At 43.1% G+C, this 27,100-nt stretch overlaps 1 protein-coding gene across 3 annotated transcripts in view; it reads right to left on the bottom strand.

Annotated features, from left to right (window-relative positions):
- The window catches only part of LOC139268950 (calcium/calmodulin-dependent protein kinase kinase 2-like), a 130,197-nt gene that overhangs the window by 59,868 nt on the left and 43,229 nt on the right, over positions 1-27,100 (bottom strand). Inside the window, exon 2 of one of the 3 annotated variants that reach the window (XM_070887835.1) lies at positions 26,704-26,749. The exons of the other annotated variants lie outside the window; for them this stretch is intronic. Within the exon in view, the coding sequence (XP_070743936.1) occupies positions 26,704-26,749 (46 nt within the window). The remainder of the gene's footprint in view (positions 1-26,703; positions 26,750-27,100) is intronic. 3 annotated transcript variants of the gene reach the window in all.

The raw sequence follows: 27,100 nt of genomic DNA, 5'->3' as shown, positions 1-27,100 counted from the left end.
GCTTTCCTGTATGTACTTTATTGGACCCTATTATCATTCTAAACACCTCAATTAGATCACTGACCAACCTTCTAAACTCAAGGGAATACAACCTAAATTTATGCAATCTGTCCTCATAATTTAACACCTCAGGCCTTAAATCCGAGGACTGCTCCACACTTCAATGTGCCAGCCATAACCATGCTGAAAATTGGCAATTCCGAGCAAGGCCACTCGGTAGGTCAACTGACAGTCAATTTTATCTGAAAAAAAACTAAGCATACCTGGAGTCCGATCAAAATTTGGAAATGGCAGCTGTGGAGACAGATTTGCCTTACTGGCTAAATAATGACACTTGATGGAAAGTGATCATGTTGGATGGGGAAGAATAGTAATATTTTGAAACAGTAATAAAAATTGAATAGCCAAATAATATTGCTGCTAATTCTCTGCATGAATGACTTCCCCCATCCCCCCAAAAATTATAGACATTTATCCAGATCCCATTCAGTAGTTCCATTTTCAGTTTTCCTCCTTTTTTATAACCAGTTAGGTAGTGATATGAAGCTGCATTCAGCCTAGGTATGTTATGGGAACCAGCGAAGACATACTGTGCATCATAAGGACCAGTCCAAACACCAAAGCGAACAATGTCTGAAATTTGCTACTGTTGAGAGGACTGAAAGTAGAATATAGCCACCCGCATTTCTAACCCTGATGCAACTGGCACAAGCAGCCGAAGCAAATGTCAAATCTCTGCGCACATATTGGGCTGGATTTTGCCGGTGCACAGAGGGCAGGTATGGAAGTGGGTCCACTGTCAAAATGTAAAAAATGTTTAAAGATATTTAAGGAACATTTTACCACCTACTAACCATGTATCCAACTTTTTGACAACTTTCACGTCGCTCGGGGATCACGTCAGGTTAAGTATGTCTGGTTTTCAACAACTCTCCATTGCTTTGAATAGGTGACAGCTGCAAAAGTAGCATAAAAGCTACCATTTCACAGCTGTTTACTTTCCAATGTTAGAAGCTGGAACCTTCAGGATTTTGAATTCACTTTTCAGCTTTAAGAAGGTTGGAAGTATTTGAAGTAAACTCTCTATCCAGTGTTACCTCCTTTGATGCAATCTCTATTCCAGCAGCATCGGTGCCCTTGAAAAAATCTCACCTTGGTCCTCAGAATCCCACCACAATCAGCCTCAACATCATCACTAGGCGCACCAGCATCACCAACAACAACAACACCGCCAACCTTCTCTGCCATTACCTGATTCTGCACAGGACACAGGGCATCAGCACATGACCACATTGCTGCTCGGGCAGCCAGGGATGGCCTCACCATGGCCACATTTACTTCACTTGATGCTGTACACCCTGGCTGCCACATGATGCGCCAGGTTGGCACCACCACACACCAGCACCATAAAGCATCCCTGTAATGCCCAAGCCATTCATTTCACACTCATCACCATTGCAGGGGTGTCCTTATGTCTCACCATTCACTACAACTCACTAAGCCACTTTCAAAGGTGCACACAAATCTGTCCTAGAAGGTAAAGTGTTCAAAATAAAGATGTCGATGCTTGACAACACATTAGCAGAAACTTTACATGAACATTGGCTAAAAGACCCAAGTGCCTAGCCTTGTGTGTTGTTAGTTGCTATGATTAGACAAGGATGGGGGTGTATGTGAGGGGTGGCTCATGAGATGGGAATATTGCAGAATTTGGCTGGTGCCAACATCAGTGTGTGTATGGCCCGGAAGGATTTTTGGACTTTTAAAATGGATCTGTACCCTTTTAAAATGGAGACGCACATGGGCTGCATTTCAAAATGGAATTTGAACATTTGGACTTTAAAAAGGACTGATAGCAGGAGCTGTCTATGTCTTTTGGCTTGCCAGGGAGTTTTAAAGCACGGGTCGACTCAAGGGAGTGTCAGAGAGACACGGGACACACAAAACACCCTACAATGTGATAATGTGGATAGAGATAGAGGGATGGGTGGAGGTGCAAGGTAAGTTGATGTGACTAAGAACATGCAGGAATAGGGTAAGGAAGGCACAGTGATGGGGATGTGATGAGTAGCACAGGAAGGATGAGGTCGAGTGTGGCTTTGCAGTAACATTTCGTGATCTACTGAGATCATTGAAAGGTTTGTGCCAGTGCAACCAGGTCCTCCTGTACAATGTGCAAGCAGGCTGCGTTGGTCTCCTGGAGAGGTGTCTTCTGCCCACTGGAAGGCAAGACAACCACCCTGCGTGCTGTGACTCCCTCCATAAATGAGAGCATGGGTGCTTTCTTGCACCTTTGTGCAATCAGTGTCAGTGTTTGCAGCAACTCAATGCTGCAGAACACTGACGGCTCAACTGTCAAAAAGAATGTGGGCATGGTCCCTTTAAGGAAACGGCTGATGACGCATCATCAAATGACATCATCAGACCCACTTCCTTTTAATTGGCTGGGACCTCGCAGGGCGGGCAGGGCAGTGGGAGTGAAAAGAAGTGAAAATAGAGTCAAGAATAAAATAAATTTGATTTAATATTACTTTGTCACGCCCAGCTATCAGTAATCATCATCATAATATGGGCCACATCACCACTCCCTTCTCATTGCTTTTGTCCCTGATACCAGCCTGGGGCCTTGGCCTCATCGCTCCCCAGACTGGCATCCCATCAGCATAAAATGTGCCCTGCAGCCCGGATCCCCCTTACCTGTCACCTGTGGCCTGAAAGGTACCATGACATTTCTGCGTATACTGATCTGCTCAATCACACCCTCACCGCCACCTTTGATGCCCTAGTCCCTGTTAAAACAATTACTCTCTCTCACCCTGGTCATTCCCCCTGGTACAGCCCTGATCTTTGCTCCCTAAAGTCCAAGGGACGTAGACATGAATGGATATGGCGGACAACTGGTTTAGCCATTAACCGCCAAATCTAGCTGGACCACTTAGAAGCACGGGTCCTGCTCTCGTCTGCCAAAATCGCTCACTACAGAATCATTCTGGAATATAAAGATAAACGCCAGCTTCTATTCTCAACTGCTAACCATCTTTTTAAACCCCTCTCTCCAGTCTCCACCCTCACCTCCAACAAGAAGTGTAAGGAGCTCATGGACTTCTTTGTCTCTAAGATTGAGACCATCCGTTCGGCCGCCTCTGCCTCTTCCCGTCCTTCACCTCGCCCACCGGGCCAAACTTCCTCTAGGGAAGCCCCCCTGTCCTAGCCCTGACCTCACATCCTTCCCCAGTTTCTCACAAATCTCCCTTCATGCCCTTTCTGAGTTCATCCTGTCCATGAGACCCACTTCCTGCTCCCTTGACCCTATTCCCACCAAACTGCTGACCACCCACCCTCATTTAGCTGACATTGTTAAAGGTTCACTCTCCTCAGGTACTGTCCCCCTCTCCCTCAAATCTGCGTCATCACCTCTCTCCTCAAGAAACTAACCTTTGACCCCTCCGTCCGAGCAAACTACCGTCCCATCTCCAACCTCCCTTTCTTCTCCCAAATCCATGCTCATCTTTCCTGCAATTCCATGTTTGAATGCCTCCAATCCGGTTTCCACGCCTGCCACAGTACCAAAACGGCTCTCATCAAAGTCACAAATGACATCCTTTGTGACTGTGACAAAGACAAACTATCCCTCCTCGTCCTTCCTGACTTGTCTGCAGCCTTGGACACTGTTGATGTCGAAATCTCGACTCTCAATATATGACTCCAACACAATCAGCTCCGGTAGATGTTCCTTCAATTTTTATTTTCAGCAAGGAAGAGTCTCACTCAGTCAAAGACTAAGTGACGACTCCCAAATGATACAGTAAAAAACAAGTTATGGTTCCATCCTGTGTATTGGTTCTGCCTTTGCAGTCAGTGAAAACAGATAAAGAGTTAATGATTACCACATCCTTGTCTTTACATTTTTCTCAAATGTCTCTTTTGTGAGTGATTTTGGTGGGCCAGACAGCAATGACTCGATTAGGGTGTGATAATGTGCTATTACCGACTTTTCATTGTTTTAGGATTGTCCAGTTTCCTGGCCAGTTATTTGGGCCCATGATTTCCATAGTGGTTGATTGGCTTCTTACATATTATGGATGAGTTCTGTACAAGAGATAATGGCTGGTAATTTGAGTATCGCTTAGGGGGTGAATTGATAATACAGGAGAGCACAATGGGTAATACTTATCTCAGCAAGACAGTCTTAATGTTGTCTGGTGGCTATTAATCAGCTATCAGCAGTTTCAGTCAGAGTTAGCCTGTTTATGCAAATAGACTGTTGCAGAAGTTTCTAGCAGGGACTCCATTTTGTTTTATGGCAAAAAGGGTACAAAAAAGTGTAATGCAACTTAAAAAAAATACATTTCCACATTTCCCCCTTTTGTCCTTCAGAAGGACAACTTAATCCATTCTAATCTTGCATAGTCTTTCTATTTCCATTTCCACACAAGAACCTTCAGTAGTTGTTGCTACCATAACCCTAGCAGTGGTCTCGGTTGGGAACACTGTTTTTCCCAGCCTGACACAGCAACACTTAACCAAGACAAACAAAAGATATAGGGCGAAGGCTATCAGCAAGAATATGATCAAACCCTGTACCCTCGGGATCCCAACCCTCCCGATGCCCAATCCCACAAGGTGGTACCATCCTGGCCAATAGTTTGCTTGTACTCTATCACCTTTTTCATAATATATTCAGCTAGACTGCCGATCTCTTCTGATTTATCCGGAATATACGTGCAGCATTCTTCACCAATTAACGCGCATGTCCCTCCTTCTTTGGCTAGGAGATAATCTAAGGCCATATGATTTTGGAGAGCCACTGTTCAAATGGCTACCATTTCGTCATTCACCCCTTCGAAGGCTTGGGAAGTTGCGTGGCTACTGATTCTACTAAATTAGCCAGTTCCCGTAATTGCCATTCGGTTGATGCTATTCCATAGGGTGGTATCATTACCTTGAATATTCCATTTAGCCATGTCAAATCTTGTTTAAGTCTATGACTTCCATAGGCATCCCTTAGAGTCTTTGTTGTCCTAATAAAGGGTACCACATATCCTAAGTAACAGGATCCTGTCCAATTGGCTGGTAACCATGGGTAGGCTTTATGGCCACAAATAAAGTACGTGCAATTATAAGACGTCAGCTTTTGGTCCTTTCGTGCCATCCATACTCGAGTGGTCTCCCCATCCCACCCTTCACCTGAGGCCTTATTATGGACCATCGTCCAGTTAACGGTTGCTATCTTTCTCCCGTCAGGGAGATTTGTTATGGCTTGCCATTTAGTCATTTGGGAACAGTTGCTGTGACCCATTTCTGGTCCTTTAGTCTCATTACTCACTAGGCATATTATACCTTCAGGATTTCCTATTCCGGGAGTAATAGGAGTGGCTGACGGTTATTATTATAATTTGGCTGGTACTATCCCTGGAAGGTTGTAAGTTTATACCCTGCTGACCTCCATTCTGTTCGATCCTTCGGTTCTGACACCTTGGTTAGGTTTATCCTATTTTGCACCATCAACCATTCTACCATTTCTGATTCATTAAAGGGGGCGGATCATAGGGGAATACCCCCTTCGGAGTGGACAGGTACATGGGAACATATCCAACAACTAGACAAGTTTCTTTCTTGAGCATACTTATGACTCAGTGCCATAAATACATTTACCTGCAGTTCCCTTCGTTCGCGTTTCTGTACCCCTGGTATTATCAATAACGCAAAGCAAAACCCTGTCAAGCATAGCACTATCAGTCCCCATAGTCCGTACAGTTCCTTATTCTGTCTTCCTTTTTCTGTTCCTCTGGTTCCTTCTTCCCTTCCTCCTGGTCGGGTGCCCTTTTGCAATGGGACGCGTGGATCCATGTCGGTCTTTCCTTTACCTTGATTGCAGTATTGGTCGCCAGCAAGACCTGGTATGGTTCTTCAAATTTTGGTTGTAGACTGCTTTTTCTTTTAAAGATTTTGATGTAAACAAATTCCCCGGGCTCCAGATTATGACACTTCCCTTCCGCTGGCTTGACTTGAGCTTCTTTTACCTGCGAATGAAAGCTGGAAATACATTTGGTTAGTGCAACACAATAATTCAACACATTTTCTTCCATTTTGTGGATGTCCATTTGATTTGCAGTAAACGGTGCTGTAAAAGGTAGTCGTTGAAGACGTCCCATAACTATCTCATGAGATGACAGGCCTGTTGTTCTGTTGGTTGCAGATCGCATTACCATCAAGGCTAAGGGCAACAGTTCTACCCATTTTAGTCCAGTGTCATTACATAATTTCACCAGCTTATTTTTAAGCATTCCATTATATCTTTCAACAAGTCCAGCTGATTGTGGATGATAACTGCAATGAAAACGTTGGTTAATCTGTAAAGCCTTACACATTTCTTTTATGACAGTTCCCGTGAAATGTGACCCATTATCACTAGAAAGCTTAGCAGGTCCGAAGCGCGGTACGATTTCTTTTAACAAAAATTTAGCAACAGTAGTGCCATCGGCCTTTTTACATGGAAAGGCTTCAATCCATCTGGAGAACACATCTACAATAACTAATACGTAATTGAATCCCATACACATAGGTAATTCAATAAAATCCATTTGTAAATGTACAAAAGGCCCCATTGGATTTGGGTGGGAGGCAGATTCTACTTTTTCCGTCTTACCCGGATTCATTGTCTGACAGGTAACACAATTTTCACAGATTTGTTTTGCAATTGCCGAAATACCTGGCACATACCAAGTTGCCAAAATATAATCTGCCATCCCCCCTTTGCCCGCATGTGTGAATGTAAGGATTTGAGCGCCACCACGCGGCCATCATGGTGAACTCATATTCCTTCTGGATTTTTATAACATTGATCCTTTGTCCAGGTCAGCATCTCCTCTGTACTGACCTGAGTCTGGAAGGCCAGCACATCATTAATAGTGGGTGGCAGATCTGAGCAATTATTTTTCCTTAGTGGAAACAATGACACCTGCATCCCTCCCTTTTGACAGAGCTGCTGACTTAGCTGCATTATCAGGTCTGGCGTTTCCAAGTGCTACCTCATTCAACTGGCCTGTATGTGCTTGGCATTTGATAATGGCAAGTTTTAAGGGGCATTGAATGGCTCGCAGAAGATTTTCTACTTGTTCTCCATTCTTGATAGTGGTTCCTGAAGAAGTCAGGTACCCATGAATTTTCCAAATTTGTCCATAGTCATGTGTTACCCCAAAAGCATACCTAGAGTCAGTGTAGATATTAATTGTTTGTCCTTCAGCCAGAATACAGGCTCGAGTTAACGCAAACAATTTGGCTTGTTGGGCTGAAAATGAGTCTGGACGCTAATCATGGGAGAGTCTACTTCCTCTATTTTCATGCCTGAACATTGGTTCATGATTTCTCGCACTCTTTCTACGTAATCCTCAACATCCTCACCCTTTCTTTGTGTAGTTTCCATGATTTTGGACCAATTTGTTTTCCTTGGGAATACTTGATGTAAGGCCTCCCAACATGTTCCCCAGAACCCCTCTCCTGGCTTTGTGCCGGGATCTGCATTGGGAGCCTCTCGATGGGTTTTAAAATCTGTGAATTTTGACTCGAATTCGGCAAATTTAGTGTCCTTTAGCCATGCTTTCAGCAAAATTTGACCATCTAATATACTTGGTTCATGGCACAAGATGATCACTTTTAATTGGTCTATGGCCTTTTCAAGACTGGTTTTAGGGTCTGCCAATCTTTACACAATTGTTCTTATCTCATTTGGTGACCATGGTCGATAAATACGAATTGGAGCTCCATCAGGGACTGGACAAGGGAAAAGTCTAAAGGGGAATACGGATGGCTTTCGGACACTGGACCCCTGTCCACGAACCTGACTTCGCGTACTACCTGCAGGGCCGTCACGGTATTGATTCCCTTGTGACAGATCAACTTCTCCTGTAGCCGCATCTGCATGGTTGGGAGCGGGTGTTACCCCGTCTCCCCGGAGCCCGAGGATCGCCTCCTCCCTGTTGGCCTGGAGCACCCGCTTGGGGTAGAACATATGGCGGTGGTCGATGGCTGTAGGAAGTCCAATCCTCATCCCAATCCTTCGGGGCATTTGGCGGGTGTGCCTTTGTTTCTTTAGAAACCATAACAGATGGATGTTTACCATGTCTAGGGCGATTCACCTGCTCTACTCGTTCATCCACCTGCTTTCTCCCTCTAGTACACTGCTTGCTAACCCTTAGGCTCTTTTCATGTCGTTCCTCAGCTTCCCTTTTCCAATCTCCAAATGCCGACCAATTTACTTTCTTTTTATCTCTTCTACCTGGGTCTCTGTCTATAAGACACTCCTCTAGACATGCTATTCTCTCTAAATTAAATGAACCATCGGGTGGAAATGGCCTGTTTTCACCCTTGGTCCATTTTACCCATTTTTTTTTAAGTGGTCAATTGAAGACTGACCACAATTTTGGAGCATAAAATAGGCCGGTGTGCCCTTTGGTGCAGTTTTACTTGCCCCGGCACCCATCCTGAATGATTAAGATTTCTCACAGTTTCTGATCTCACAATCCTATCGGGCAACCGAGTTCTCTACGCCCACTTCTCCTGGCCGTCACGTGGCCTGAAAAGGCTCTTAATTCGAGCTCAGTATGGGTGTGAGATATGTTGACACGAACCAACCGTAGTTGATCAATCAGTTACTATTTCTTTTCTCAATCAATCCTTGTTTTTCCGAATCACAATTTTCCCTAGTGACTCTTCCCGTTTCTCTAATCGCAATATCGCACAAAAGTATTGAACACAACAGTATAACAAAGACAACTAGGACAATCAACATTCACGCAGGTATACAAATCATAGCCTTAAACTCTATCTAAACAAATAGTCAATTCTCAGTCTGCGTTGTACGCCACTACAGACCGAGTCCTTAACTTATCTTAATAAAATTTATGGTCCTATCACACAAGGACCCGGATCCTATCGCGCAAGGACCCTGTCCCTTCTAAGACAGTCCTATCGCACAAGGAACTTTCCTTTAGAGACTTGTATTATCCTATCGAACAAGGATAATTCCCTTTATGGTCCTATTGCACAAGAACCCTGATCCTATCACACAAGGATCATCTTAATTTATGGTCCTATCGCACAAGGACCCTGATCCTATCACACAAGGATCATCCATCGATAGCGCTCTTTTTTTTTTACCTTTTCCTAAAGAAAATCTCCCCGGGCCGATTCCAGGTTGGATATTTTCAGGATCAGATCCCTTCTGCCTACAAGCTGAGAAGGAAATGATTACAAAAATAACTTTAGCTCTTAAATGTCAAGTCTTGTAGATCGCAGTACCTCCACTGTGGACAACAGATTACATATGCGATTCAACAGTAAAGAGACCTCTTGCGAGCAAAAGGCTCACCTTATTCTGGCCAGTGAAGCCCTTCACTGAAGAGGCACTATGCCGGCATCTGTTTACTCACAGGGTAGAGAGTAAGCGACCTCGGTGGAACCTCCAAGAAGTAACTGTCGAAATCTCGACTCTCAATATACGACTCCAACACAATCAGCTCCGGTTCATGTTTCTTTAATTTTTACTTGCAGCAAGGAAGAGTCTCACTCAGTCAAAGGCTAAGCGACGACTCCCAAAATGATACAATTTCACAAAGTATTTATACAGTAAAAAACAAGTTATGGTTCCATCCTGTGTATTGGTTCTGCCTTTGCAGTCAACGAAAACAGATAAAGAGTTAATGATTACTACATCCTTGTCTTTACATTTTTCTCAAATGTCTCTTTTTTGAGTGATTTTGGTAGGCCAGACAGCAATGACTCGATTAGGGTGTGATAATGTGCTATTATTGACTTTTCATTGTTTTAGGATTGTCCAGTTTCCTGGCCAGTTATTTGGGCCCATGATTTCCATAGTGGTTGATTGGGTACTTGGCTTCTTGCATATTATGGATGAGTTCTGTGCAAGAGATAATGGCTGGTAATTTGAGTATCTCTTAGGGGGTGAATTGATAATACAGGAGAGCACAATGGGTGGTACTTATCTCAACAAGGTAATCTTAATGTTGTCTGGTGGCTATTAATCAGCTATCAGCAGTTTCAGTCAGGGTTAGCATGTTTATGCAAACAGACTGTCTGTTGCAGAAGTTTCTAGCAGGGCCTGGACTCCATTTTGTTTTATGGCAAAAAGGGTACAAAAAACGGTGTAATGCAACTTCCACATTTCCACATTGACCACTCTATCTTCTTCCAACGCCCCTCCACCGTCATCCAGCTGGGTGGGTCTGCACTCGCCTGATCCATTCTTATCTATCTAATCGTAACCTGAGAATCACCTGCAATGGTTCTCTTCCCATCCCCGCATCGTTACCTCTGGTGGCCCCCAAGGGTCTATCCTTAGCCTCCTCCTAGTTCTCATCTATATGTTGCCCCTTGGTGACATCATCCGAAAACACAGCATCAGTTTCCACATGTACACTGATGACACCCAGCTTTACCTCACTACCACTTCTCTCGACCCCTCCACAGTCTCTAAATTGTCAGACTGCTTGTCACACATCCAGTTCTGGATGAGCAGGAATTTTCTCCAATTGAATTTTGGGAAGACCAAAGCCATTGTTTTCGGTCCTTACCACAAACTACGTTCCCTAGCCACTGGCTCCATCCCTCTCCCCTACTCCTGTCTGAGGCTGAACCAGATTGTTCGCAACCTTGGTATCATATTTGACCTTCAATGACATATCCACAACATAACTAAGACCGCCTATTTCCACCTCCGTAACATCGGCCATCTTCGCACTTGCCTAAGCTCATCCGCTGCTGAAGCCCTCATGCATGACTTTGTTACCTTTAGACTTGACTATTCCAACACCTCTCACATTCTACCCTATGTAAACTAGAGGTGATCCAAAACTCAGCTGCCCATTTACTAACTCACACCAAGTTCCGCTCACCCATCACCCCTGTCCTCGCTGACTTACATTGGCTTCCGGTTTAGCAATGTCTCCATTTCAAAATTCTCATCTTTATTTTCAAATCCTTCCATGGCCTTGCCCCTCCCTATCTCTGTAATCTCATCCAGCCCCACCCTGCACCCCCCCCCCACCCCCGAGATGTCTGCGCTCCTCTAATTCTGCCCCCTTGAGCATCCCTAATTATCTAATTATAATTGCTCAACCATTGGTGACCATGCCCTCTGTTGCCTAGGCCCCAAGCTCTGGAACTCCTTGCCTAAACCTCTTCCCTTCTCTACCTCTCTTTCCTCCTTCAAGTCACTCCTTAAAACATATCTCTTTGACCAAGCTTTTGATCGCCTGGGCTAATTTCTACTTATGCAGCTCGATTTCAAATTTTTAGCTCATAATACTCCTGTGAAGCACCTTGGGACATTTCACTATGTTAAAGGCGCTATATAAATAAAAGTTGTTGTTGTTGTTGTAACCAGCTGGACTAGAGTTATGGTGGATCTGTCCCCTGACCAATTCCCCGTATCAACTACAGGAAAATTCAGCCTGTGGCTCTGATTCTCCCTGTTCCCACCAACAAACCACCTAGGGCCCCAAAGGCCCACTTCCGCCTGCAGAGCTCCCTTGACCAGGTCTCTGCACCCACCAGTGGAAAATTTGGGTTGAAGCTTGGATTTTTCCTCTACCCACAGGCTATGACCCCCCAAAAATATAATCTACGGCCATACTAGGTATCTTCTCAACTGACATTCCGCGTCTGCCATTAACAAAAAAAACAAGAGAGAGAGAAAAAGGCAGAGAGAAAAGGATAGAGAAAGTAGCAATGAACAACAAAAAGAGAAGCAAAACAGTAGAGCAGCAGAAAAGAGATGAACAAAGAACTGAATGAGAAAGAGCAAAAGAAAAGAATAAACCAGAAAAAAACAGACTATTACCTGCTGGTAAGCCAAATATGACATTAAGAAAGACTTGAAAAATTGGAGCTTTTTCACTGGGATTAAATAAAGGTTTTCAAAATTGTTAAAGGTTTTCAGTGGATAAATACGAGATTATCTATAGTGGTTGTGAATCTGAAAAATGGGGCATAGACTCAGAAATTATCACCAGAAGAATGAAGTGAAAAGTTAGAAGAATTTTTCCACATGGATAATTATTGGTACATGAAATGCTTTACCACAAATGTCTATTAAAAACAGACAATTTATCAGTTAAAAGGGAATTAGATAATATTTGAAAAGGAAGAATATAAAAGGATACGGGCCATGAATGGGATTAGATAGCTCCAGTTGAGGAGCTAGAACTCCACAATAAAAAAAAAGACACACTTATATAGTGCCTTTCACGATTTCAGGGTGTTCCAAAGCTCTTTACAGCCAATTAAGTACTTTTGAAGTGTAGTTACTATTGTAAAGTAGGAAACGCAGCAACCAATTTGCACACAGCAAGTTCCCACAAACTGCAATGGGATAATGGCCAGATAATCTGTTTTTGTGATTTTGGTTGAGAGGTAACATATTGGCTAGGATACCAGCTTCCCTGCTCTTCTTCGAAATGGGATCTTTTTTCGTCCACCTGAGAGTTTGGTTCAATGTCTCATCCAATACAGTACCTCAGAAGTGCATTGGAGTGTCAGCCTACAACCTTCTGACTCAGAGGCGAGAGTGCTACTCACTGAGCCACAGGTGACACTTGTGACTCCTCTGTGCTGTAAATTCTATCAAATAACTGAACCAATGATTATCATTTCTTTGGTATACATTTTGTAAGAATATATTTCATTTTTAAAAATTACTGTTGAATCTGTAATTCCAGAAATTATTTACCTAGATTTTATAACTCATTTGGACTCATTTGTAATTATTCATAATACATAATTACAAAGATGATAAATTCTTGAAGACTAGATAATCAATATGCATGTGTCATTTGAACTGTTTAATCACGATGGCTCGCACATATTCTTTACTGAACTAGCAACTACCAGGTGCTGCTTGCTTACCAAGAAACCAATTAACTTATACAGTTGCTATGGGGAGAAGCATTAAATATCTGTATTACGTATCAGAGGTAAAAAGTAGCTCAAACCACTTGATGCCTTTGTTTCTATGGTTACACATTAGGTTTTGGTCACAGAAAGCAAGATAACAACATTTGAAAGAGGCATAGGTATTAATTTAACATTGTTGGTGGTAGAATCAGTATTAATTCAATTCAACCATCAGCAATGTGTGCCTGCTCCCCAAAAATTACTTTAAAAAAATCAAATGGACTAACTTCTATCATGGTAGGGCTACTTTTTTTATATATGTGGTTGTGTGATGAACTGATCACAACTCTGCATCCCTGTTCACATGCAGCCAAATTCCACTTCCGAAGCAATGTGTGGTAGCGACAAATGCACCACAAAGCACATCACTACAGATGACTGAGTGACTAGGCACAGAGAAGCAGGACCAGCTGAAAAAAGAGGTTAATTACCAAAATATGTGCATCACATTCTGGAGTTCATGAAAGGGTTATTCTGTACAGTACAGTTACTGTGTACTTCCAACTTCAAAGTTATAACTTAAGGCGAATGTATTATTTAATAGTAAACTTAACTATTTTCTCTTTCTGAAGACATTAACTCTTGCTAGGGTACATGCCACAGATGTGGGTTCCCCTTTAGCACCTTTCCCCAACAGCCACTGTTCAGTCGGAGCTTAAAGAGTGAATGTTGGCAGGCCATTTTTGTAGTTCTTTGTAGCTGTTTAATTTTTGAAATTTTTTTTAAATAAAAGCACATTGCCATCAGCACATCAGCACTTACAGCCTTCTCACTGTCTCCTCCCCCCCACCCCCGTGGGAAGAACGGGCGCCTCCCCCTGCCCCCCCCCCCCGCAGGAAAGAACGGGCGCCTCCTCCCCCCCCCGGCGGGAAAGAACGGGCGCCTCCTCTCCTACTCTTCCCCCCCCCGCAGGAAGAACGGGCGCCTCCCCCCCCCCCCCCCGCAGGAAAGAACGGGCGCCTCCTACCCCCCGCGGGAAAGAACGGCGCCTCCTCCTCCCCCCCCCCCCCCCCCCGCGGGAAGAACGGGCGCCTCAGGCTGACTGCAGCATTCTCCGTGCCTGAAGCACTTTCACACAGGTAGGAAGATGGTTTATTTAATCTTTTCTTTGCTTATAAATGTTTATTCAAGTTGGATTTATTTGTATAATATTTATAGAAGTATAAATAAGGATTTATTGTAGAATTTAATGAGTTCCCTTCCCCCCCCCCACCTCGTTCTGGACGCCTAATTTGTAACCTGCGCCTGATTTTTTAATGTGTAGAACAGGTTTTTTCAGTTCTACAAAAATATTCACTTGCTCCATTCTAAGTTAGTTTGGAGTACGTTTTCACTGTGGAAACTTTGAAATCAGGCGTCAGTGGCCGGACACGCCCCCTTTTGAAGAAAAAATTCTGTTCCAAAGTAGAACTGTTCTACCTGACTAGAACTGCAGAAAAAGAAATGTGGAGAATTGCGATTTCTAAGATAGTCCGTTCTCCACCAGTTGCTCCTAAAAATCAGGCGCAAATCATGTGGAAACTTGGGCCCAATAAGTATACAAGCAAGAAAGCAGAAATTAGCCACAGTTCATGACAAAATGTTGTGCTGTTTTACTATTCAGTTTTACTATACCGGCAACCGCTTTACTGTCCCCAACAAGTACATTCTGAAAAATTGTTTTCAGAAACTGCACTTTTGACAAAATCTAAAAAGGATATTTTCAGAAACAGTTCTCAATATTAAAATGTCATTATGGATGGAGCTATACCTTGCTTCAGATGATCACTAAATTCTGTTCATTCCGATAGAATGGAATACAGGTTATTAAATTATGAATAATTTATTTCTATTTCTTTTCAGGCGTGTGCGGAGGAGGACTATGTGGGTGTGAGAGTGACACAATGGTAGTTCGTAGATGAGGATTATGTGGGTGTAAGACTAATTAACTGAAAGTGTGTGGGTGGTTGAGTGATTGAATTGGTTCGGTGAGTGGCTATACATGGATGGGTAGCTGACTCCAGGTAGCTGAGTAGATTGATAGGAGACTGGATGAATGATTCTACAAGCTAGAGGACATAATGACTGGTGACTGTAGGCTTGACATTTGCATTTGATCAAAGGCCACCTCATTATAAGGAAATTAGCTTCACAAAAAATGACTTTGTTTTTTATACTCATTTGCAGACGTGGACATCGCCAGCAAGGCCAGCATTTATTGCCCATCGCTAATGGCCCGAGAGAAGCCATTCTCTTGAATAGTAAGAACATAAGAAATAGGAGCAGGCATAAGCCATATGGCCTCTCGAGCCTGCTCCGCCATTTAATACGGTCATGGCTGATCCGATCATGGACTCAGGTCCACTTCCCTGCCCACTCCCCATAACCCCTTATTCTCTTAATGGTTAAGAAACTGTCTATCTCTGACTTAAATTTATTCATTGATCCAGTTTCCACAACTCTCTGAGGCAGCGAATTGCACAGATTTACAACTCTGAGAAGAAAAAATTCCTCCTCATCTCAGTTTTAAATGGGCAGCCCCTTATTCTAAGATTATGCCCCCTAGTTCTAGTCTCCCCCATCAGTGGAAACATCCTCTCTGCATTCATCTTGTCAAGCCCCCTCATAACCTTACACATTTCAGTAAGATCACCTCCCATTCTTCTGAACTCCAATGAATAGAGGCCCAACCTACTCAACCTTTCCTCATGTCAACCCACTCATCTCTGGAATCAACCCAGTTCTCTGAACTGCCTCCAAAGCAAGTATATCCTTTTTAAATATGGAAACCAAAACTGTATGCAGTATTCCAGCTGTGGCCTCACCAATACCCTGTATAATTGTAGCAAGATTTCCCTGCTTTTATACTCCATCCCCTTTGCAATAAAGGCCAAGATTCCATTGGCCTTCCTGATCACTTGCTGTACCTGCATACTAACCTTTTGTGTTTCATGCACCAGGACCGCCAGGTCCCGCTGAACTGCAGCACTTTGCAATTTTTCTCCATTTAAATAATAATTTGCTCTTCGATTTTTTCTGCCAAAGTGCATAACCTCACACTTTCCAACATTGTACTCCATCTGCCAAATTTTTGCCCACTCACTTAGCCTATCTATGTCCTTTTGCAGGTTTTTTGTGTCCTCCTCACACATTGCTTTTCCTCCCATCTTTGTATCGTCAGCAAACTTGGTTGGCTACGTTACACTCAGTCCCTTCATCCAAGTCGTTAATATAGATTGTAAATAGTTAGGGTCCCAGCACTGAGTGGCTTGCTAGGCCATCTCAGAGGGCAGTTAAGAGTCAACCACATGTGGGTCTGAAGTCACATATAGGGCAGGCTGGGTAAGGATGGCACAATTCCTTCCCTAAAGGAAATTAGCGAACCAGGTGGGTTTTTAATGATAAAATTGTAGTTTCATGGTTGCCATTACTGATACTAGTTTTTTTATTCCAGATTTTATTTAATTATTGAATTGGGACTTTCGAGCTCTGCTATATATAAAGGGTTAAGAATGGGTCTCGGGCTTAAACAGGGCTTTTGTAGTGGTCAGCTTTCTAAGTTGCTTAAGGGCAGAAGAGATAACGCAAAAAATAATATGTCAGAATAATTCATTGTTGCAAGCTGTGTAACCTGAGGACAAGTACAAATAGCCAAACTGTTGAACTACAAGAGGCCAGAGGGCCAGAGAGGCAATTAAACAGAACAAGGGGTCAGAGGTAACACATTGGAGAAACTCCATCTGGTAGGAGACGTAAGCGAATTATTGACTAATTTCCTTTCGCATCACACAATCAGCAATTGTGCACGTGGGCTTTGGGCCAATTAAATGGCATGGGGGGCCATACATGAGGCTGACATGCATCATTAAATGTATAAAAGATTGCTTGGTACTTTGTATCATCGGAGAAGCCTGGCTACAGACAAACGAGCAGGCGATCTCCCCACCGGTGCAAAATAAAGACTACCTGAATCTTTGAACCCAGACCTGGTGTTGAGTGTTTATTTTAAATACGTCACTATAATTGGCATAGTCAGCAGGATCTCAAGCAGACGCCGGACATCGGCAAATGGAAGCCATGTCAAAGGCGTGAGTACGTTTTAATTACCACACACAGTTAGGACAAGGGCAGACATCTGTATGGTGTCAGCTGCCTGAGAGATCCGAATCTGCAGGTCTGGACGAGACTTCAAGAAGTCAGCGGAAGATCCCAGGTGAAACAATTACAATCGGTTATGTAGAAGTAACAGTGACACTCGCGAGAAGTAAGGGGCATACCACTGACAATGGGAATGAAGGCAGATAAATCCCCTGGACCTGATGGCTTGCATCCATAAGAGAAGTAGCGGCAGGGATTGTGGATGCATTGGTTGTAATTTATCAAAATTCCCTGGATTCTGGGGAGGTCCCAGCAGATTGGAAAACTGCAAATGTAACTCTCCTATTTAAAAAATGAGGCAGACAAAAAGCAGGGAACTATAGACCAGTTAGCCTAACATCTGTGGTAGGGAAAATGTTGGAGTCCGTTATTAAAGAAACAGTAGCAGGACATTTGGAAAAGCAAAATTCAGGCAGAGTCAGCATAGATTTATGAAGGAGAAGTCATGTTTGACAAATTTGCTGGCGTTCTTTGAGGATGTAATGAACAGGGTGGATAAAGGGGAACCAGTGGATGTGGTGTATTTGGACTTCCAGGTGGCATTTGACAAGGTGCCACATAAAAGGTTACTGCACAAGATAAAAGTTCACGGAGTTGGGGGTAATATATTAGCATGGATAGAGAATTGGCTAACAGAGAACAGAGTCGGGATAAATGGTTCATTCTCTGGTTGGCAACCAGTAACTAGTGGGGTGCCGCAGAGATCAGTGCTGGGACTCCAATTATTTCGAATCTATATTAACAACTTGGAAGAAGGGACTGAGTGTAACATAGCCAAGTATGCTGACTATACAAAGGTGGGAGGAAAAGCAATGTGTGAGGAGGATACAAAAAATCTGCAAAAGGACATAGACAGGCTAAGTGAGTGGGCAAAAATTTGGCAGATGGAGTATAATGTTGGAAAGTGTGAGGGCATGCACTTGGGCAGAAAAAAAATCAAAGCGTAAGTTATTATTTAAATGGAGAAAGATTGCAAAGTGCCGCAGTACAGCGGGACTTGGGGGTTCTTGTGCATGAAACATAAAAGGATAGTATGCAGGTACAGCAAGTGATCAGGAAGGCCAATGGTATCTTGGCCTTTATTGCAAAGGGGATGGAGTATAAAAGCAGGGAAATCTTGCTACAATTATACAGGGTATTGGTGAGGCCACACCTGGAATACTGCGTGCAGTTTTGGTTTCCATATTTACGAAAGGATATATTTGCTTTGGAGGCAGTTCAGAAAAGATTCACTAGGTTAATTCCGGGGATGAAGGGGTTGAGTTATGTGAAAAGATTGAGTAGGTTGGGCCTCTACTCATTGGAATTCAGAAGAATGAGAGGTCATCTTATCGAAACGTATATGATTATGAGGGGGCTTGACAAGATGGATGCAGAGAGGATGTTTCCACTGATGGGGGAGACTAGAACTAGAGGGCACGATTTTAGAATAAGGGGCCACCCATTTAAAACAGATGAGGAGAAATTTCTTCTCTCAGAGGGTTGTAAATCCATGGAATTCGCTGCCTCAGAGAGCTGTGGAAGCTGGGACATTGAATAAATTTATGACAGAAATAGATAGTTTCTTAAACGATAAGGGGATAATGGGTTATGGGGAGCGGGCGGGGAAGTGGAGCTGAGTCCATGATCAGATCAGCCATGATCTTATTGAATGGCGGAGCAGGCTCGAGCGGCCATACGGCCTACTCCTGTTCCTATTTCTTATGTTCTTATGTTCTAACCAATAGGTTGCAAGTATCGGTCTCACTCGTGAGGAGTAAGTAAGGGACATACCACTGACAATCAATAAGGTTGCAAGTAACGGTCTCAATTGTAAGGAGTAAGTAAGGGATGTACCGCTGACAACCAATGGGCTGCAAATAATGGTCTCACTCAGGGTGAGTAAGGGACGTACCGCTGACAACAAATAGCCATGGGAAGTGAGAAACTCAAGTGGGGCCAAAAGGGATCTCTGACACGGTACCTAGCAGACAAAAATCGAAAACTAATTGAAATAATGAATAAACAAAATTATTGGAAACCAGACGACACACCCGCTGAACAAAGAAAATGGTGGAAGTCAGAAAAGAAACAAAAGGAGGATAAAAGCTCTCATTTTAGTCACTTGCGCATATTATAAATTAAGTAAATGGACTAGATTATTGACTGAGAAAGCGACGAAATAAACCGACAGTAGGTGTGATGGCGACAGCACCCGTCAGGACACACGAAAAGGATGACGATATACAAAGGGGGAGGGGACTTAGGCAGAAAGGCAGCTGAGTACAACCAAGACCACGGGTGGGACATACCACCCCCTTCGAGAAACAACTGCCAGCAGCCCCCATTAATTATAAACAGTGAGGATGGTAGGAAAACCTGAAGTCTGTTATAATTGTAACAAACTTGAACAAAGGTGATGTGTGGAATGTGAAGAGGGGCCTTTTGTGCTGCAAGAAATAAGGGTCGAAGTTTGTTGCTATGGTGACCGTTTTTTTTTTAAAAAGCAGGAAGAAATCTTTTTTTTTAAAAGAAATGTTTAATGGGAATTCAAACCATGAAATTGGAGGCATATAAGCAGAGAAAAGTGCCTCACTGCCTGAAAGTGTGGTAGAGGCAAACACCCTCACCACATTTAAAAAGTACTTGGATGTGCACTTAGTGTACAGGGATCAGAAATTGAAACTGGTTTAAGGAATAATGGATAGTTATGACTCAATTAAAAAAAGAGAAAAAAGAAGATCATGTTTCTTTCTTACTGTTCTGGTGTTTTTCTTTGGTGTTTAAAGTTTTTGGGAAGGCATATTCCTTTGTGTGGCTGTGGCTCCTCCCCCTTTTCCAAGTGGCATTGGGAAGTTTAAGATTGGAATTACTGAGGTTAATGAACCTATTAAAATCAGACTTTTATTATGGCCATGATAACATTCTGGTTGGTGTAAATTGTGTGGAGAGCCTTTAGTTCCGGCCATAAGGCAGTTCACATCAATAATTGGTATGGTTTATAAAAAGTATTCTGACCAATCTGCAACTGGGGAGAAAAGGATGAAATGCTATTGTGTGTGAAGTTGTTTTTCTGAATGTTTATTTTAAGTGTAAAAGCACAGACTTTACAAAAGTAAAAGATTTTTAACTGGAGTCTTAAACTGAAAAGGCTGCAAGCTATGGGACTAAAGTTGACATTGATTGATGGTGTTTATGTTTGTCGGCTTTTGAAACAAAAAAAATTGACTCTTTCACATGAAGTTGTGAACTCTGTTTTAATTCAGTGGACGATACGTTTTGAATATTGGAAATTTTCTTAATTTGAAGAGAATATTTGCTCCTGGGGTAGAAGGAATTTTAGGACCATGTTACAAATGAACCCCTCAGGCTCTTAAGCAGAGTCACCAAAGATTCTCTGTTTCTTTTGTTTTAAATAGGTGACCATAGAGAAGAAGCGATGTTGTTTAAAGGGGTTAGTGGATTGTGCCTGAGGGATCAGGAAGGCACACCACCGTAACCAACTGCACCTGGCCCCGAGTAAATCTCAGGAGTGGGAGGTGGAGGGGCCAGGTAATGGAACAAAACTATGCCAATGTGGAAGTTTTGAATTCTGGTACAAGGGACCAACCATATAATATCGTTGATAAAACTAGTCCCATGGTATAAGCAGCCCGGTTACCTAGGAGATTTAAATGATTTTATATTAACCAGATTAAGTTTTTTCAGTTCACCAGCAGGTACAGAGACAAGAGGAAACGGTTATGAATATGGGGAGCTGGATTCGTTCACTCTAGCTGGATGAGGAAGAAGGGGTGCCTAATGGGATACCCCCACCTAATCATGTACAGTATGATCCAAATAGAAGTGGACAGGACACGGGAGCTGGAAGAATCTCCTCGGGTCCCAGATCTGGAACCACCTCCTGTCCACAGACATGCCTCGCAAACCCCGCCAATCTCACAAAGTAGTAAGAGACATATCATGAATGGTAGAAGTAGGGATGTCCAAGGGTATAGGATAGGAGTACATTTACATTTGCATAATGCCACTGTAACTGTCCAATATATCAAGGGGTGCAAGGATGGGAGCTCGGTTGTACAAGCAGTAGAGTTCAAAAAAGACATAGAAAGGCTCCTTCTCCAATGAATAAACAGATTTGTGGGAAATGCAAATTGTTCGTCATAAACACATCCCAGGGCCAACAAATGGGCTAACGGTAATCTCAACTCAGATGATATTGCACCATGATTTGCATCACGAAGTAGTACCTGTAATATTAAATCTGACCAAAGTGGGACTACCTGGGTGGTACAAGCCTAAATCAGCACGGCGACATGGGAGAATGATCAAGGGATTTTGGCAGAGGGCCAGGACAACCTGCACTGAATTCAGGGAGAGTGATAGACTTGATCGTACCTTGACAAGAATGGTGCCGAGACTATTGGGGATAATCATAATAGAAGGCAGTGAGGCCTGATTAATATGTTACAACTGGTTTAATGCTAAAAAGGGAGTAAATCAGATTATAGAAGGGGAACAAATCATCTTCAATGAAACAGCTTGAAGTAATGTATGGATCTTGATTAGTGGAACAAGTCCAAGGAAACCTGTAGCATATTGCAGAGGGAAAGCTCTCTTTCTGGATAACTGCTTGAGACCTAGGGCAATGTCCACTTATCAACTTACTAAGACTGTGTGCCAAGTCAGAAGGTTGGTACAGATGTACCCAGTGACAGAGTGTCATTAGGGGACCGAGGGTCTAGCGAGAAGAGGGAACTGAAGGAAATCATCTTCAGGAAATGGTGTTAGGTAAATTGAAGGGACTGAAGGCCGATAAATCCCCAGGGCCTGATAGTCTGCATCCCAGAGTACTTAAAGAAGTGGCCCTACAAATAGTAGATGCATTGGTGGTCATTTTCCAACATTCTATAGACTCTGGATCAGTACCTATGGATTGGAGGGTAGCTAATGTAACACCACTTTTTTTAAAAAGGAGGGAGAGAGAAAACAGAGAATTATAGACCGGTTAGCCTGACATCGGTGGTGGGGAAAATGCTGGAATCAAATATTAAAGATGTAATAGCAGCGCATTTGGAAAGCAGTGACAGGATCGGGCCAAGTCAGCATGGATTTATGAAAGGGAAATCATGCTTGACAAATCTTGTAGAGTTTTTTGAGTATGTAGCTAATAGAGTGGATAAGGAAGAACCAGTGGATGTGGTGTATTTGGACTTTCAAAAGGCTTTTGACAAGGTACCACACAAGAGATTATTGTGCAAAATTAAGGCACATGGTATTGGGGGTAATGCATTGACGTGGATAGAGAACTGGTTGGCAGACAGGAAGCAAAGAGTGGGAATAAATGGGTCCTTTTCAGAATGGCAGGCAGTGATTAATGGGGTGCCGCAGGGTTCAGTGCTGGGGCCCCAGCTATTTACAATGTACATTAATGATTTAGACGAAGGAATTGAATGTAATATCTCCAAGTTTGCAGATGACACAAAGCTGGGTGGCAGTGCGAGCTGCGAGGAGGATGCCAAGAGGCTGCAGGGTGACTTGGACAGGTTAAATGCATGGATAAGTGCATGGCAGATGCAGCATAATGTGTGAGATTATCCACTTTGGTGGCAAAAACAGGAAGGCAGATTATTATCTGAATGGTGACAGGTTAGTAAAAGGGGAGGTGCAACGAGACCTGGGTGTCATGATATATCAGTCATTGAAGGTAGGCATGCAGGTACAGCAGGTAGCAAAGAAAGCAAATGGCATGCTGACCTTCATAGCAAGGGAAATTGAGTATAGGAGTAGGGAGGTTTTACTGCAGTTGTACAGGGCCTTGGTGAGACCACACCTTGAGTATTGTGTGCAGTTTTGGTCTCCTAATCTGAGGAAGGACGTGCTTGCTATTGAGGGAGTGCAGCGAAGGTTCACTAGACTGATTCCCGGGATGGCAGGACTGACATATGAGGAAAGACTGGATCGGCTAGGCTTATACTCACTGAATTTAGAAGAATGAGAGGGAATCTCATAGAAACGTATAAAATTCAGACGGGATTGGACTGGCTAGATGCAGGAAGAATGTTCCCGATGTTGGGGAAGTCCAGAACCAGGAGTCACAGTCTAAAGATAAGGGGTAAGCCATATAGGACCGAGATGAGGAGAAACTTTTATACCCAGAGAGTTGTGAACCTGTGGAATTCTCTGCCACAGAAAGTTATTGAGTCCTGTTCGTTGGACATATTCAAAAGGGAGTTCGATGTGGCCCTTACAGCTAAAGGGATCAGGGGGTATGGAGAGAAGGCAGGGGTGGGGTACTGAGGTTGCATGATCAGCCATGATCATATTGAATGGCGGTGCAGGCTCGAAGGGCCTGCTCCTGCACCTATTTTCTATGTTTCTATTTACAGGAACAGAATGACAGCACCCTGTTAGAGACAGTATGGTATTACCTAATCATGCCTGAGAAAATTTAGTAGGATACAATGAACACTGGAAATGTAACCCAGGTGGATGGGGAAAACATGTGTAGCCCCAGGCCAAATTGGGTGTGCTCAAGCTCAGGACATGTTCATTTGCCTCTACAATGTGGTAGAACATGCAGCCTCTGCATGCAGATTTAATTGGGACGGGATAACGTTGAACTGCACCATGAATGTAATTGTGGGCCAACATTTTCCCATACGATCTGTATAAAGAGGGAAATGTGAATATTGTGTAAACACCATACACCAGGAATACCAGCACGGTACCAACCTGACTTGTCTCATTGTGACAGAAACTTTTGTTTTACCCCAGTCAAAACTGAGATTTGGGGCATGGGTTTCATTTAGTATTTATTTGTGTAGGCAAGTAAATATCACTGTAAGAAAGGAGTTAAAAGGGTAACTGCCAAAGGGAATTTGGCTAGTTAATTGGGCCAATTGAGGACCAAGTACAATAGGCATTAAGCAAAATGGGGAACAGAGGGTCACAACAGCTAGATGCTGATCGAGATAGTCCGGCAATGAACCATGAGACGATGTGTGGTATTCATGTTATCTATTGTCTAACAACAATCAATACACACTATCGGTATGTGGCGGGGGTGCAACTGTTAACACATTTGACATAGCCAGTATAATAGACCAAGAAATTCAAGACTTAGCCCAACGTTTGAGAATCCTTTTACTAAAGGAAAACGATCTGATTTCACAGTTATCAGAAACAGGGGACGAGGTCGCCAGACAAATACTGCAAATCGAGGGAATCCGAGAGCTTCATGCCCAAACTATCAATAAGATAAGTGTGCGACTAAATGATCTAACCCAAAAAACACAAAGAACTTGTATGTGTAATCTACGGCACATGGTTACTAGGGAACATCCGATACAATGTAAATCAGATGAAACAGGGAAAAATACCCGATTGGATAAGTAATGAGCAGTTGTCCAAATGGACTAGTAATGGTATTACCCTCTGTGATGTTCGTAAGACAACACAAGTGTTCTTGTCCCCAAGTAGTTGCATTACCAGAGAAGTGAAATTGATAGGTATGGTCCTAGCTATCCCACAGATAGCTAGGACCATACCTCTGTGGGCAATACAGAACATAGGCGAAATACAAGGCCAATCCTGGGTTCAGTTCCACGATACGCCCGCTGTGCGGTAAAACTCACCGACACATTTCAAGGGGTGCATACTGATGGGTGCACTCAATATTTGGATGTGGTAGTGTGCGCACACCCCATGGAAGAGGGCAATACACAACGTGCGGGTTCACTCAGATGGTTAACTGCATGTTGGAAATTAGTCCCCTTTGTCATGGAGGGACTGAGGTGGCAGCCCGGGATGACGGGACGTACTGCATATCCACCAAAGAAACTAAGTACGAATATGGTAGTGCTGGATGTGTGATCCCGCAACCTAATTTCTGTTTTACGCCTAAAGCTGTAGTCAAAATAGGCCATCGATACCTATTCCCACACAGAAAGGAACATGTCGAGATCATCATTTTAAACAACCAGAAATGGGATGATGAAATGGAACCATGAGATACCAAGTTGGTAAGACATTCCCCGTCTTAAAGAACATTTGACGCAATTGAAAACGGACACTGAGAAAAGCATACTGGAAGATTCCATACAACATTCAAAGGACATTGAAGAAACCCTGAAAGACACTCAATGGTGGGAACATGTATGGGATTGGTGAATGAATGTTAATATCCATCCGTGGATTCGATATAGCCTCTAACGTATTGGTCGTCATATAGTTAGGGCTAGCTGTCGGATGGGGAATTGAGTTATACATGGCATGCAGAAAGAGGCAACGGAGAAGGAAAGCAAAAGCTTTAATTATGTAACAGTGCAAGTTGTTAGCCAAGTACCCTGAAATACTTTGAGATGTAGGTCACGTCCCTAGTCCCCCAAACCTTATGGCTGATCACCACAGAATGGAGCAGGGGACACAGGATGAAGTAGAATTAGGTTGGTAATCTTGGGCTGGGTAGCCAAGTACCAAAAGGGGGGACTGAAGCGGGGCTTTCGAGCTCTGCTATAATTAAAGGGTTAAGAATGGGTCTCAGGATTAAAAAGAGCTAAATAGGCTTTTGTAGTGGTCAGCTTTCTAAGTTGCTTAAAGGGCAGAAGAGATAACGCTAAAAATAACATGTCAGAATGATTAATTGTTGCAAGCTGTGTAACCCAAGGACAATTACAAATAGCCAAACTGTTGAACCACAAGAGGCCAGAGAGGCAGCTAACAGAGCAAGGAATCAGAGGTAACACATTGGAGAAACTCCATCTGGTACGAGACATAGGCGAATGATTGACTAATTCCTTTTCACGTCACACAATCAGCAATTGTGCACGCGGGCTTTGGGCCAATTAAAAGGCATAGGCGGGACCATGCACAAGGCTGACATATATCATTAAGTGTATAAAAGATTGCTTGGAACTTTGTATCATCGGAGAAGCCTGGCTACAGACAAACAAGCAGGCGGTCTCCCCACTGGTGCAAAATAAAGACTACTTGAATCTTCGAACCCAGATCTGGTGTTGAGTGTTTATTTTAAATACACCATTACAATTATTTTGAATTTAAATTCCCCAGCTTGTGCTGGGATTTGAACTCATGTCTCTGGATCATTAGGCCAGGCCTCTGGATTACTAGTCCAGTAACATAACCACTATGCTACCGTACCCCTTAGCCAGTCGCTCTAGAGTAGCTGTACCATTGATAGAATAATTCTGTATTTGTAACCACATTGTCCAAAGATTATAATCTATGCTGCAAGTTGCTGTCTATGCAACTGCTGCTAAATGTAATAAATGTAGATTTTTACACATGATCCTCATCATAAGACTCTTGACCACAAGGAGGTGCCAAGTGGATGAGTCTTCCTTCTGATTTTCCCTATTCCAGCAGGGAGATTCTGCTCACCATAGCTCAGATCAAAAACAAAGCCACGTGGGGAATTGAAACTACAATCATTCGACTTGAAGTTCTAGTGCTCTAATGTTCGTCATCATCTTTTTCCAAATTTTGTCGACCCTCTTTAGCCATGGTGGCCGGGTGACCTACTCGAAGACAAATGCAAATATTTGCACCAAACAGGCCAATAGGAGTTGCCTAGAGCAATCGATTTGAACTGACCTTAATTTTCTCTGTGTGAAGTGTCTTGGAGTCAACCTGCTGCCTCCTGATTTAAAAAGAAATTCCTGTCAATTTTCTTCCTCTCCATGCTTTCCTGAAGCTGACTCCTGCTAGAGAACATTTCTACATGTTGAATCATGGGGTCAATTTTCCCCAGTGATTTGCGCTTTTTTTTTTGAGCAGGTTACTTTTTCTGGCCTAACTTAAAAATCCACAGTTTCCCCAATCAATTTGCACCAGTGTAAATCATTTAGTTAAGTTTTTTTTAGGTACGTTTTTTTTTCATCCAAAGGGGGCGTGACCAGCCACCTACACCAATTCTGGCCATTTAGTGAACTTTGGCCAGCTGATAGTTACTTCATTTCTGCTTAGGCCAGCGTATGTGGCTTCTTGAGAA

This window comes from Pristiophorus japonicus, chromosome 8 (assembly GCF_044704955.1).
Source record: "Pristiophorus japonicus isolate sPriJap1 chromosome 8, sPriJap1.hap1, whole genome shotgun sequence".
NCBI classification, from domain to species: Eukaryota; Metazoa; Chordata; class Chondrichthyes; family Pristiophoridae; genus Pristiophorus; species Pristiophorus japonicus.
Note: the sequence above shows the minus strand (reverse complement) of the source record. Positions and strands in the feature narration are given on the sequence as shown.